This window comes from Falco biarmicus, chromosome 8 (assembly GCF_023638135.1).
Source record: "Falco biarmicus isolate bFalBia1 chromosome 8, bFalBia1.pri, whole genome shotgun sequence".
NCBI lineage: Eukaryota > Metazoa > Chordata > Aves > Falconiformes > Falconidae > Falco > Falco biarmicus.
The window spans coordinates 37349416-37364694 of record NC_079295.1 but is presented as its reverse complement, the minus strand read 5'-3'; the positions used below and the strand labels follow the sequence as shown (position 1 = coordinate 37364694).

General features: G+C 40.7%; 1 protein-coding gene across 1 annotated transcript in view; it reads right to left on the bottom strand.

Annotated features, from left to right (window-relative positions):
* THSD7B (thrombospondin type 1 domain containing 7B) overlaps positions 1–15279 on the bottom strand; it is a 269377-nt gene that overhangs the window by 170518 nt on the left and 83580 nt on the right. Inside the window, exons 6-7 of the mRNA XM_056350383.1 lie at positions 12518–12673; positions 10579–10779 (exon numbers count right to left, since the gene is read on the bottom strand). Of these exons, the coding sequence (XP_056206358.1) occupies positions 10579–10779; positions 12518–12673 (357 nt within the window). The remainder of the gene's footprint in view (positions 1–10578; positions 10780–12517; positions 12674–15279) is intronic.

Below are 15279 nucleotides of genomic sequence, written 5' to 3'. Positions count from 1 at the left end.
TAAAGCATAAAATGCCTTAGAGACTCTGCTTGGGGTGAGGAGGATAAAAAGGTCTAATAGAGCATCCTTACTTCCTATATCCCTCAAGATTGTGTGCCCAGTGCTGCGTGTTTGACAGATTTAATGCAAACATTACCAAGTCATATATAAGGAGTGAGGAAAATTTCTCAGTATGTTAAACACTTGGTTCACTAGTAGAAAAACAGTGAAATCCTTAACCGTTTTTGGAACCTGTTTAATTCCAAAAAACAGAATCCCTATGAATGGGATTAATCCTCACTGTCACATCTTCCATGTGCTCATCCTGGTAACTTCAGCATCTTCAGGTTGCAGATCCAGAATCCTGTCCTTAATAACACTTTGCAAATCAATCCTTGTAGCCTCCTTCCTCTTTTATCCACCTAAGTTAATTTTCAAACTTGTCATGTACCTACCTTTCAAACAGAGTTCAAGAAGGATCCTTGATTTTGCTCACTATCCCCCTTTGTTGAATCAGTGTTCCCTAAGAAATACAGTAACTCTCTAAAATGAAAACTAATTTGACATGTATGTGAAATTATGCTTAGTTTAAAGAAAACAGCCAAACAGGTATTTTATGCTGCATGCTCCATTTCACTGAGAAAACTGGAATTGCTATTGGCGCTTACAGGTATTTTTCTCATTTCTTACCGAAACAATGTGGGATTTTTGTCTACAAGGTAATGTGAGGGGGAAAACCAAATAAATCTATTCTAAGATTTCTTTTCCAGGCTTAAAAAATTAACTACAAATACTTTTGCAGTTATGAAATACCATATGGGAACCTTATTTCTGTCTCATAATTGAAAGACTAGAAAGCATCAGACTCAGTAAAGATTCCCTAGACATTAAAAAACAGGCTTTAAATAAATAGTTTAAATGTATATGTTTGCACTAGCCTAGTACAGAAATATTAAACCTTCTATACAGTTTCTTCCAACCTCTTGCACCAATGTAACAGACCCACAGGTCACACACACACACTATGCTCTTTAGGTAACCTTTACCACAAACTCAGATCAACTTACGTCAAACTTATTCCATAACATTTAAAACATAAAGGGCAATACACTTCTTGCCATAATAACCGACGTTTATATTTTTCTTAATGCTATAATCCCATTTCTGAAAGGGCTACCTTGAACCTTTGTTCCAAATCTACAGGTGTTTGAAGCTCAGGTTCATTTAAAAAAAAGTAAAATCAGCACCTGCTCCTCCCTTTCACTAGTGCAAGTGGGAGCTGCATCTTTGAAAATCCATCTCCTCTCTCCTGAAACAGGAGATATAGCCTTCAGATAGGGAAGATACAGCCTTTGTCCTCACCATTTTAACCACCTGAAGTCCTGAAAAACATCTTTTTGAGATGTTAGGTATCAAATAGATACAGATATGCACCAGATACTGAAATGAATCATAGTTTTGCATAAAAATTCATTTAAGGGCATTCTGCACCAACCACAGCTCACACTTAGCTCAGCTGGCACAGAAAAACATACTTTCACAGGTAGCTGTAATACCTTATATTGACAAGCCCAGGAAGGATGAGAGCTGGCTATATCCCTAATCAGCTCCGCTGGTATCTCTGTCTGCCAACTACACAGAGCTAACAGCAGCCCTGGATACCGATTACAGCTGCCTTCTGGCTGACTGACACAAATCACGCCACCAGCGTTTGAAAAGCACAGCCACAGTTCAGCTGGAAATCATGCAACATATTTGCATTCAAAGACAAAGAAAATTAATCAAAGTACGTTTGAGTTTATCCTCTAGATTCAAACTCCCAACTTTCCAGCTTTCCAGCGTTCGATATTTTAGCCTGTGCTGCAGCACAATATGCCTGCCTGTAAGACGCGGATATTTACACAAATGTAGCTACTACAAGAATTGCTTACAGACTTTTGAGTTTCCACCTTCCCTGGGTTGTGACCCATATGTTTGCTATGATCTTGAATGAGGGAAAACTATTTAAATGGCTAAGCCAAGAAAGCTCTTAGTTTTCAGCAGCTCCTAAAATTAACCTAAAGGTGATCCCTTTCTTTTGCAGACATAAGTTTCAGTAGAAGATGCAAAGACAGTCAATTCGCTCAAACTCGTAATGGTGTCTGTCCTCAAACCATCAGTGCACCAGTTCTAGAGCAGGTCACAAAGCACATTTTGTCTTGTTAAATGTTTCCAGCAGGAGACATCAAATATTTGGCATGGTACCAGCTGCTGTGTGGTAAGGCTTGATGGAGGTAACTATATCCACTCCACCTGGCTCGTAAACAGTCAGCCTGCTCAAAAAGCACATCAATCTTTATGACTACAAAAAAAAAAAAAAAAAAAAAAAAAAGGGTCTCAAATCTATTGAGCAAACCACACACCATTCTTCAGGATTCCTGAAACACTTGTAATACTCACCAGCCTTTCTGCTACGCTGCAATATGCTCCTTCCACCACGGCTGCAAAACAAGAAGTATGGATCCTATCTAACGGCTAGAAGGCTTTGCACGTTGCCTTTTAGGATTTGTGTTTCCAACAGTCAGGAAAAAATACTGGCTTGGGATCAACAGCTCCAATGACGGGGTATAGTGAGGTACGCTGACAAACTGAGAGGAGGAATGAGTAGCATGGTGAGCCAGGCTGAGCCCCGTGACAGTAACTGAACCTGCAGCCCTAGAAGAGCGGGCACCTGTTTGATTTTATTGATAGTATGTGCAAGTGCGTCGAGCAACTGGATAATTTTACCATCCCCCACAAAATAATTCCAAATTCTTACAGTTGCAAAGTTGTCTCACCTCCAGTTTCCATTTACATGAATAGTCCGTAATGTGTATGTATTAAACACACCCTCCTCAGGCAAAACTCCCATTGCAAGTTCTGTCCTGCTAATGCTGACAGCACACAAATTTGACCAAAGCACTAGAAGTCTGTCCTTTTGAACCTTAACAATTTAAGAAGCCACAAGTTCCTAACCCACTGACCAAGCTATTTAACTTCTAGCTTTACACCATTCTCTTACCCGCTGCATATCACTAGAAGCACACTCTCCACCTGCCCCAGATACAGGCAGATCCGGGAAAAAAGCATCGTTGCAGAAAAACTGATTTTTGTTACTCCATGTATTAAGGTCTGATTAAAGATAGGTGCATTTCCACGCTAACTTGAAAACAAGCATTTTAATTTTACAAACAAAACTGCTTCTTTTGCTTCCAAATGTTTCAGTTTCTAAACCAAAAAATGATCACAATCTAAGCCTATAGTACTCTCACAGGAGAAATGAAATCTAGATGTACCCTTAGACACGGCGTTTTGTCATGGGACACAATGCATCAATGGAGATTTAAGTTCTTATTCTGGTATGTCAGAAAGAACTTATCTACAACTTACTTTCAATAAATTGAACACAGCAAATCTTTTCTCTGAGAAATTAAACAGACTCTGCAAATTCATTCTGTATCATTAATCCATTCAAAAATGAAAAAAAATTTCAAGAATTCTCCCCCGGTAAGAACTTGGCTTTGCTGAGATTTACGTTAGCACAGAACCACTCAGAAAGCTGCTAGCTTCATGCCCTCAGCCAGGACCAACAGCAGACATCATCTCCACTTGCAGCCCCTTCCTTCTGAAGGGATCCCGTTGGGATGCTCCTGCCTCTCGTGATGCTGTGCACCCAGCGCAGTACACCTTGCAAGCTGTCTCCGCCGACACTGTTCTTAGGGACCACAGGACACACTGTGATTCAGCTGCAAGTACCGACAGGTAGCCAAGCACACCATTATTAATATTCTACCTCCAAAGAGTCTTCAGCTTCCGTAACAGCAGAGCTTCACTGTCAAGCTCTGACAGAACATAATATTGGATCTTAAAATAACACTGCTTTGATTACCTTACTTCCCTTTACTCTTCGCTTGAATTCCAACAGGATTTCAGTGTCTGCTCTGTCAATAGAGCCCTGTGAATAATGGATTTCTGTTTGGGCACTGAACCAAAAAAAAGGGGGGGGGGAAGAAGTAAAAGGAAGAAAAAACTCTATAACTCTGTTTTAAGTAGATTGCGGACAGACTGGGGGAGTATTTAGGAAAAAATAAATGTCAAGATAAGGTAAAATGTTTGTTTAATCTAAAAGGAATATTTTGGTTTTACATTAACAAGCTCTTCTAAAAATATTTTTATGTTTTAACTTTGTTTGACTTGGCCTAGTTCATCTACAGAAAAAGCAAACTAATCAAAAACTGCTAGAAGAAAACATTTTGACACTGAAATATTGTTCTCCAGTTTTACAGATGGAACAGAAAATTAGGCTTAGATATATTTCAACCCAAACATGTACTTGTTCAGTGAACTTAATAACACTTAAATACAAACCCCTCTTGTCTTCTTGGCAAGTTCTAGAATGTGGCAAGTGACACGTTGTAGATACCGACTGCCTAGAACCAAAGAGATCACACAGAAAAATGAATTCTGTTCTGCTGAAATGACTCTTGCCAGTACTGCCAGAACAGCAGCCATAGCAGCAGTATAAAGGTTTCCTGCTTGAATGCAAAAGCAGCAACAGGCCTAAAAGTTTCATGAACAGTTATTTCGTGGGCTTCTGTTTTTCACCATCACCTGAAAATATGCCCTGGGGTTTGGGGATTTTTTTTGGGGGGGGGGGGGGGGGGGGGGTGGGGGCGGGACACGGGGCGGGAGTTACTGTTAGTACTATGGAAATAAAGGAAAAAAGAAAAAGAAAAATGAAAGTTTAACCATCTGTCATAATGCTACTGAAATGAGGACAATTGATTTTTGACTCCACACCAATTTACACTCCTGACTGCTCTTTGCTGCTGCTCGCGCAGCCTCGTGTCCGGCAGTGCCAAGGCTCCGTGAGCAGGGGCTCAGGCCACAGGTGCTGCCCCCAGCTTGGGTAACTTGCAGCCTGGAGCCAGCAGCTTATTCCACTAAGAATGCTTAAAGAAAACATCTTGCCACTGTAACAGCTACGACAGTAGGATTGCAGCATGTTTTATTTCTAAGCTACCACCTTGCCAGGTTGTCTGTAGCAGGGTGGTTCGCCCCTTCCAGCTGGGAGTCCCAGGACCTACCAGACATTATTAATTTATCAGATATGTCTGGGAATATCATGCACAGAACCCTCCAAAGTGTCTGGGGCCACCTAGGTTGAGGCAGAAGCTACTGAATAAGGTGGCTTTGGGACAGGTCCCAGGAACAGCCGTTCCAGTGCTACAGGAGAAGAGAGACAGCGATGTTCTGGGCATCGCTGGACTCTGCTCCTCTGGGTCCGGCACCTCCATCTCCCTATCACTGCATGAACTGTGCATAAATAAAGAACCAATGGGTTATTCAGCACTGTTACAAATATTGTCCTCAAAACAGAAGACAACCCCAGAATTTTAACTCCCACAACAGAGAAACCCTGTACCCAAGCCGATTTCTCAGCAGCTTTTGAGCTGTGATTCGATTTGTTAAATCAGGAGTAAAACAACCTGAATCCAGCAAAAGCACACGACCTTTGCATTAAACCTTGTTGCCAATCTGGTACTTTCTGATTAAAACAATGAAGCCTTTGGGTATAAATTATTTCATATTTTTTATTACGTAGACACTATGCTGTTCACTATCACAGAGAAATTGTCTTTGTTACTAATAGTTCTTCTGGTAGAAATCACAACAAGCAGAAGCGTATTAATAAATGATGACATAGGAATTACAACAAAATAGACTGACGACTTGTGAGTATGATTCTGAATAACATTTCACAATCTATTCAAAAGCATTGCTAATAGGTGAGATTTAGTTTACAGTATTGTCAGAAACATTTATAAAATGCTTGAAGAAATGAATTGTTCCTTTTATGAGTCATACTTGTTATTTCATAAATTTATTGTTGTAGTCCCTTTTATGTATGTTTTCAGGTTGTACCACTCACCATAACAACTGCTCTGTTCACAAGCTACGTGACTATAACGTGCATTTCTAAAAACCACAGTTTAGTTCAGCATTTGTCTTGTTTCAATCTATTTTTCTGTTATTCATACAGCCTAAAATAGATGTGGGAAATAACAATAAAAAGGCTTTCCAAATTCCTCCATCAGACTGAACCCAACAACATTTATATGTTAAATCCAGTCGTATTTCTTAGCACTTAAAATCAAAAGACTGGGAAGCTACCCATGGAGGCACACCAGCTTCTGCCTGGACTGAACTTTTACCTCCTGACCCTGGGGCAAATCCTGCTCTCTCATGTTACCAGCAGTTTTCTGCACGCTACTACAACATCGAATTCCCTTTGTCTCCCCATACTGGAAGTGCTTGTACCTATTCACAAAGATGTAAGAAGCAGAGAACAAGACGACTGTTTTGGTCCTTGTCTTCAAAAAATGAAACACAATATGTTTTGGCTACTGTCCAGTTGCATTTTAAAATGAGAAAGTTTTGACTGTGTTCATGGGTTTGTATCTACTGAGCAGTTAACATTTAAGGAGAGCAAGTGAAGTGGAAAGTTTTCAGAGAGTTATTTTCATATGGTCAATGCACAATAATGTTTGTCGGTTCTAATTAAGAGCAGCCAAAATCAAATATCAAATACTTGCAACTATCTGATCGAGAATACATTACAAACAGGAGATATTCAATTCCTTGTTGAACAATCTATAACAACAACTCTGAGAAAAATCACAAATAATTCTTGGGTTGCCTGTGATTATAAAAAAAAAAAAAAAAGAGTTTTTAAATAAATCTTTTGATCTGAATTATAGATCCATGTACTCAATGATACACTTACACAATTCAAATTTTAGTATCGACATCCATTTTCCTGTACTATTCTTTTGGCTTCACAGACTTCCCCAAAAGTATCCGTTGTCCTTCACTAACTAAATAAAAAACACTTTGCTGAAAAATTTTGCTTGGAAGAAGCGTGCAATAGACATCTTTTCCCATTCTGTGCATTACTTCCTTTCATTTCTACACATTATTTAATTTCATTTGATTTATTACACTACTGTCCTCCAATGCTACAGAAGAGGTGCGCTCAGGGGATGTGGACCAGACACTAAGAGTTTCTCACAGGCATCATATACATGTTCAATAACTTATTAATGGCGATTAGAGACATTATGAGGTGGGAGCAGACACACATCTAACAATGAGAAAGTATTGAGGTGATTACAGTCTTTGCATTCATCCTCATCTATACTAACTACTGCAAATCACAAACTACAGACTCCAGCTACTCCATGAATAAACGCTGTATCTAGTACGTGCCCTGTGGAGGCCCCTCCATTACGGACCCCCTACATTAACCTATCCAAGAAACAAAAAAAGTAATTTCCGTACCTCTAGACTGAGCGGAAGAGTGCTACATCCCTGAAACCCATACAAGCCCTTACAGAGCGATACTGCTTTGGCAGGGAAATCTTCAGAGGAAGCCTGCAAACCAGGGTGGCTCCCGAGCTCGAGCTGCAGCTCAGGCCAGCAGCACCTCATCTAACTGGGTCATCCTGGGTCAGTACCACAGGATCTCACCAGGAAGGATGGCTTCTCTCCAACGGGAAGAGGGGATGCCGCGAGGGGCTCCGAAGGTGAGGTTTCAGTGGCAGAAGGAGGTTAGTTAGCCACTGCTGCCTGCTCACCTCCCAGACAGGTTCCTCCCAACCCTCTCTCACAGCATGGGCTGGCACCACGAGCGTGCAAGGGACGTGGCATGGGAGAAGGACATTGGGGTGACCAGAATGGGGACAGAGAAGGATTATGCCTCGTCAGCTTCACGCGCTGTCTATCAGCATGTACCAGAGCCAAAGATGTGCCTCCAAGCTCCACCTTGCTGGAGAGAAGTTTAGGCCAGCAGGGTCCCAACAGGCTCTGCCAGCAGCAGCAAAGTCCTCTGCTGTGGGAGAGGCGGCTGAAAAACACAGCCAGTTCCCTCCCACCACAGTCGATGTCATTAAAGCTCATTTTTGGCAAGTGAAAAACCAGTCTCCTCATGAAAAAGGCCTCAGGTCTCTGAGCCATGACAGCGGTATGCAACAGCCCCGCGTCACACAGCAGAGCACGGGCTAGAGACGGGCACGGCTTCGGCCACGCTGTTGGGGGGAGGGAGAGGAGACAGGCAAAGGCAAGAGGCAGTGAGCAGTGAGGCTCTCCTGCAGGATGCCTGACACAAACACGACTGAGACCAGCTCCTTCTAACTTCCAAAGAGAAGTGAACTGACACACTGCAAGAAGAGGAGAGCATCATGCCAGAGAGTCTAGCATTTATATGAAAATGAAGACGTTTGCAGGCAGGAGTACACAGAAGACCTGAAGTACCCTGATCAACATACTCCAGGACCAAATGAATTGTTCTTAAGATGGTGATACATTGGATTTTGTCATTTAATGGGGTCCAAAAAAATGTACTTTTTTATCCCTTTAGGCATTCGGTGGGAATACTGAGCAACAATGCCAGGCATGGATGACAGAATGACTGGATAAATGACTGGATTTTAGGATATAGAGCTGAGTTCTACAGAAGATGCTTAAGTAAATGAAAATACCAGCAGATAATGCAGCTACCCTAAATGCTTTCAGCAGGGCAGTTACTCGCACAGAATTCTGAACTTCTGTATAATGCTAAGCATTAGCATAGGCCTTATGCTATTTTACCTGTAATTGCTATGTCTCGCAGTTTCCCACAACTCCCTTCTGGCTTCCCACTACCAACTAACCAACTATTCCAGGTAAAACACTTTATGCAACTCTGCCACTTACTCCAGCTTTTATCCAAGAAAACAGACCACTTATTGCAATGAGAATCTAGTTAAAAGAACATTACAGAAGGAAAAAAAGGTTATAAACAAAGCAACTAGAATTACTAGATTGACAGAAGAAACAAATTGTTGTGGGGTTTTTTTTTCCAACTTCTACTTTAAGGACTCTGCCAGTCTTATCCTACTGGATCGAAAATTCAGAAAAGCTTAGAAGCATTATTAACCAGTGCTTCTAATTTGCCTAGTGATCCACGTATTTCCTTGGGAAACCCTCTCAATTAGAGCTGGACAACAATCACATCTAGTGACAATGTTTCCTCAGGGTGGCAGGGTGGGATGAATGTCCCAACATTATTATTTTTTTGTTACTAGAACATGTACAGAGTAGTTGACATTAAAAGGGTACTGTCAGCCTTCCAATAACTTGCTGAACAATAAGTGAAGAAGAGACACTTCAAAGGCATAAAGGCATGGTTTCTTAAGGATCATAGCCACAGAGAACAGTCTGATGAGAGATCAATGAGCATCTGCCACGTTACATGCTTTCCTTCCAAGTCACAAGCTGGTGCATAAAAATGGCTGTTGGCACAGTTTTAACAGTGTGAAGTACACGGTGCTCCTTAGCAATACGAGACACCATCTGCACACAGCACTGCAGGACCGGACCTACAGTTATGATCACATAACTGTATGTTATACATATGATCACATAAGAGACCACTTCGACAAAATTCAGAGATCATTCTTTGCTCCCTTCTGTATTCTGGCTATGCTGAAGATGATTTTTTTTGTCCCAATTTTCACAAACTTACAAGAAAACCACATAGATTTAAATGTGTTTCAGGAGAATCTGTGCTCTTCAGACAATGCAGCCATCAATTCATTCTGCCAGATTCTAATGGCTCATAAATGACACATTGGTTTTAACTACTTGCCAATTAACCCCTCTTGTTATCAACTTGAAATTGTTTCCTGCGATCAGCCTCGGCACCATGTAAAAGAATTCTTCGTTTCAGCTATAATACCAGGCTCTAAAGTTCCACAACTTCGCCACTTTTGAGATGCTAGCACAGTTTCACTGTGACTAAGGACCACAAGTGTGCTCTGTGTAGCTGAATCTAAAGATCTGACAACACTGACCTTATCAAGAAATGAAACTTTTGGCTGAGGTTCAAACCATGCACCAGAAACAAGCTCTTGCTGGTTGTTTGTAAACGTCATATAAAAATATACTTATTCATTATTAACAGCTTGTAAACTAGAACACACTGCAGGTCTCAAACTGCTGCCAAGTAAAGTAGTACTTAGTACGATCATTTCATTTACATCTAATTCTTGTATTAATTATGGCAGCACTACTGAGCATTCCTTTTCATGATTGCAAGAGATAAACACTCAGACCGCAAGCTAAAACCTGAGGACAGAAGAAATGCTAGGGGTCAGATTAATTTTGTGAATGCCCATAGTGCTGCTGGCCTTAGCAACAGCCCTACTTTAGTACAGGGTGTGCAAACAAAAAAGGATTCTAGGGAGCATGAGGCCACTGGTATCCCACTTTTGTCACGATAAGGCCAGCAGTGACAACACATGACCTGCACTAGTAAGCCATCTCCTTTAGGATAAAACAGAATAGAAGGGTCCAAGCAAAATCCCAGTAACAGAAGCACTAGGCTTTCATGAGCACCACAGTCAACTCAAAAAATCTGAAAGTTTCATAAAAATTATGTAAAGAGCTATTGTAAATAACTGCAATTGCTCCGCAGCAGAATGCCGTTTTAGAAGGAGGCACGAAAAACCATGGGGCTTTTCAGACTAAAGCATTACGCACCTTTCTTGTTCTTGCATACAGCCTTCAGGATGCGGTTTCCAGGTCCACATTTTCCATGGTCAGTCACACATATTCCTTCTGAAACAATCCACTCGTAACACATTGGGTCTTCATCACAAGGAATAGATTCAACTAAGTGCGGACAACCTGCCAGGGTGCCTACCGGATCCACGATCACTTGCCTATGTCTCATTCTAAACCCTGGAAAAAGAGAAACTGAATTAACCGAACAACAGCAAAAAAAATATTTATACCAATAATCTAGTAGCCAGAGGACTATATAGGGCATCTGGAACCAGGGGCTAAAAGATAAACAAGAGCACAACACTTACAAACTGAATTGTCTGGGACAGCACTTGGCTGGACTGGACAGACTTCTGCACGCAAAGACAGCCTGGGCATGCAAAATTGAATTGCATGTAAAGAATTCCAACAACCCATATTTTTCACATTTCTTTTTCCCTTTTCATCAACATTGAACAGAAATACACATGTCCAAATATAGGAATTTGCCACTGATGCATATATTAATGTAATGACAACATTAAGATAAAGAAAGAAACAGTTAAGGAATTGAAGATATAAAGGACATCTATATTCTGCCTGGGAATTCACTAATGAAAAGACTTGTTTTGCGACACAGCAGAGCAGTTTACTAAGAAATTAGTATTCTGCTTTATAAAGGTGTAAGGATTTCTGATACATAATGCATATCAGACCTCTGTGAAATGACACCCTATTAAATTGGAAGATTCAAATGTAAAGTAGAAGAAAAAGGTTACAGAAGTAATGAAAGAATTGATTACATAATCTACCTCCTTCTGAATAAAACCAAACGACATGTTGCTATATAAAATGCAGAACTATTACGCAAGTATCTTTCAGCATGATTTGTTATCTAAATGACACAGAATTCTAAGAAAGGCAGGGGAAAAATAATGGTGGCCTTTCCTACACCAGTCTCAGAGAAAGGACAAATATACAGCATTAGTGATAGCCACATGGAAATGCTTTGGCCATGAAACAGGAAAGACAATGAAAAATAAAACATCCCAGAGAATGTAACAGACCAAACTCCCACCATTCTCAAACAAGCAAAAAGAGAGAATTCAAAATAATTTAAAAATTAAGTGGATTTGCAAATCTTTATATTTAAGCATATATCTTTTATTATTTGTGTTTTAATTTGAAAAATTCTGACCAGCTCCATTCACTCTAAGAAATTACGCTGTCTTCAGAAAAGTGTAGTTTCCAAACAGTAATACTCATTCCCTGCAAGGACCTTTTCAACCTGGACCCTCAGGAAAGGCTCTGCAATGAATCCCAGCGTTGCAGCAACGAACATGTACACCGGTCAGTTAAGACCCAGGGAGGTTAAATTACATTTGCATACTCTTCTTCCAGGTATTTAAACCAAACCAATTTAAAGCAAACCCAGATCAATAAGAACAACCTCTTGGGTCAGTCTAACTCCAAGACAGCAGGGCTGTGGGATACACCTCTGTCCTGACGCCTGCTAACCTCATGCAGGCGTTGTCCCGGAATCCCAGCATTGTCCCTGAATCCTGGCATGCAGCAGGACTTCCAAGGGGGGATCAGATGGGACAGCTTGGCACTGTGGAGGTCTGCAGCTGCTATCCCAAGAAATCCTCCTTTTTTACAAGTTCAGTGCAGGATAAAAGATCTGAATCAGGCTGAAATTTTTTTATTTTTTTTTCCCCTCCCAAGAATAACTGCAAAAAGCTTTTAAAGGTCATATTCCACTCCTTGCACGCACATCTAAGAGCTTCATCCTAGGTTAGATTAATTTTAAAGAAAAATACATTAAGCTCCCAATGTAGAATTTGACACCACTGCTTTTGCAATCTTATCATAATATTCCATTACTTGCTTTAGATCCCCCCGTGCTACAAAAGCGGTATGTACGAGCAGCCATTACCTCTTCCTCCATGGTGGTCCTGGCAGTTCTCCTGAAGGCAGGGACCCCACGCCGACCAGGCTGACACCGCGCACTCAGAGGGACATGGCAGGTTGCACAGCTGGGAGGCGGCGGGAGGGGGATCCAAGCACAGCTTTCCATCAACTGGCCTAGTAACTAAGAGGGGAAAAACCAGAAAGACAAAAAAGAAAAGCAGGGCTGTGACTTGGCCCTGCCCAACACACAGAAATCCGGAGTTCACTGCTGGCCTTAGTGTTCCGGAGTGCACCAAAATCCAGTGCTTTCTTAGGGTCCTATCTCCCAGAGCAAAAAGTTAATCCTGCATTCAGCAAAGCACTAAAAGTTTTATCTAGACCATCCATACTGAGCAGGCCAATTAAGACTATGCTTAATCAAGAATGTGTGCTTTAAAACTAAATTCAAAGCTGATTTTCTACAATGCTGGAGCAACGAACTGGAATCTAATCCCTATGTCTACGGCTAAGCAGACCTCTTTACACTGTACTGAAGCGAAAGGCATGCAAGAAGGAAACCCAAAAAACTCACAGTGCAATTGGGAGCCAGGCAAAGGCAGGTGACAAAAGCCTGAGCAGGAGGGAATGTCCCCATACCCATCCACCTCGGGCGCTGCCACCTCTAGCCTACAGATGCAGGGTCCCGATCTCTGGATTTTCTTCATCTGCTTTCAATAAAAACTGAGCAGAGCTCAGAGCCCTCTGCTTCTTCTAGACAGGCATAAGCAGAAAGCATCCTTCTTCCTGTGAGAAGGCGAGGCATTTCCTTGAGATGCTTGCACCCAAGGCAGGCACCGATCTCCAGACCTCTTCAGGCAAGAGGTGTGTGGACCCCAAACTCCACCAGTATAGTTCCGTGGATACTGACAACAAATTTTGAAAACCGATTCCCTTTGTATTTTCATTTATCATAAGAGATTTCTAGTTTCAATTAACTTCTCTCGCCTTTTTATTCAGGGCACAAGGAGGAAGAAAAGAAGGGGAAAGACTATCTTCTGAGTCATTATATGGTATTGCATTTTAATTACATTATGGCCTGAGTTTGGCTGTCTCTTTAGATAAATGAATATCAAAGCAGTCTTTCAAAACGCAAAGGCTTGTTTGAGTTTACTCTGTCATGGTATTACCAAGAGTTCATTGATTTTTATATTACTGAGTTTGCTTTATCCTCATTTTTATTTTTAATGTCTTATTTTTCTTCGCTTCCATGCACAGAATTTACGTGACAAAAATTTATGTAAATACACCCAATATATGAGTAAACTTTTTCTGATATTTTACTGTTTTCTTTAAAATTAATCATTTGAAGAAGAACACAACTTTTTTTTCTGTTTTTTTTTTTTTTAAATAAAAGTCTTTGGTGCTCATAATCCCAATAAATTTTGATTTTCTCATCCTGAAGCTGAGACTTCAGACCAATATCAGTGCTTATGATTCCAGCTCATCAGAATAACAGGATTAAACAACAGATGTGATTTAATTCTAAGCTGGAAGATAATACGTTAGTAAAAAAAGACCATTTTCTGAACGATTTCTGAGACACTGCAAGGCCTTTGACATGTTCATTTTGAGATTACAAGGTGGCACAAATCCAATTCACCTGAATGCTAACATAAACAGACCTTTTCTAGAGACCTTGCGAGTGAAGTGACAGACAGAATGAGATAAATATTAAGAGTTTTAAGGATAAGAGTATTTATTTTACCAAGAAGCCTCATGCATGGCTTAACCTGCCTTTTGGCATCAAGCTTTGCAAAACTGTATCATTTTTTACGTGAAAGGAAATAAAATTGAGTGCGGGTGGTCAACCCAAAGAATAAAGACCAGTCCTGCTCTGCTGTAACTCAAGCTGCCATCGTTGGCAATAATCTAATAATCGTGAGGAGGAAAGAGCTGTTTCTATATTGCAATTTAACTATTTAAATGTAGAAGCCGCTAGATAAAGCAGGTTGGTTCTCCTGCCTTGAAAACTAACCAGCTACAATTTGTGTTTTGAATTCACTTTGGATAAAAGAGAAACAAGAAAAATGGATTACAGAAAGTTACAGACTCATGGAAGACTCCTTCCCATTCTGCAGGGAATCCCTGCCTTCCTCTCCCTGCCAGCCACCCTCCTGCTTCTCTTCTTTTCTTGGGCTGATGCCCTATTTAATTCTAGCACTGGGAGCTCTTTTCCCAGGACCAGCATCCTACTTGTCACTGGAATAAGACTGCTTGTTTACTTTCTTCCTTAGGCAATTCCATATATTCTATAAAATGTAAACCAGAAAATACAGACTACTCTAACCAAATATCCAAATATATTCTAGGTCTATGCCAGCTTATACTCACTCTACGTCACTACTATCTTCCAGTGCAAGTCTTCAGGAATAAGATAAGAACAAAAAGAAACAAACTGCATTAATAAATGCATATAAAATATCATCCTTTTCCAAAACCAGGCAGGTACAGAGCACCACAATTTCCAGCACGACAGCCAGACTGACTAGATGGACCACTGGGGTCCTCTGTAAGACAGTTTTATCCCTTCTTCAGCCATTTGATTGACACCTGTGATTTCCATCGGTTTTATTTAAAAGCCTGATGTGATTTTACATTGCTATTCTTTCATACTCCATTTTTCTGCTTTTTTTTTTTTTCTTTTAATGAACTACAAAGTGTTTTTTTTCTGTGAGCCTTTTATATGACAAATTTCTCACGCACTGCAGCCTCCAAAAAGGCACAGATAGCCTGGCTGGGGATGTCTTG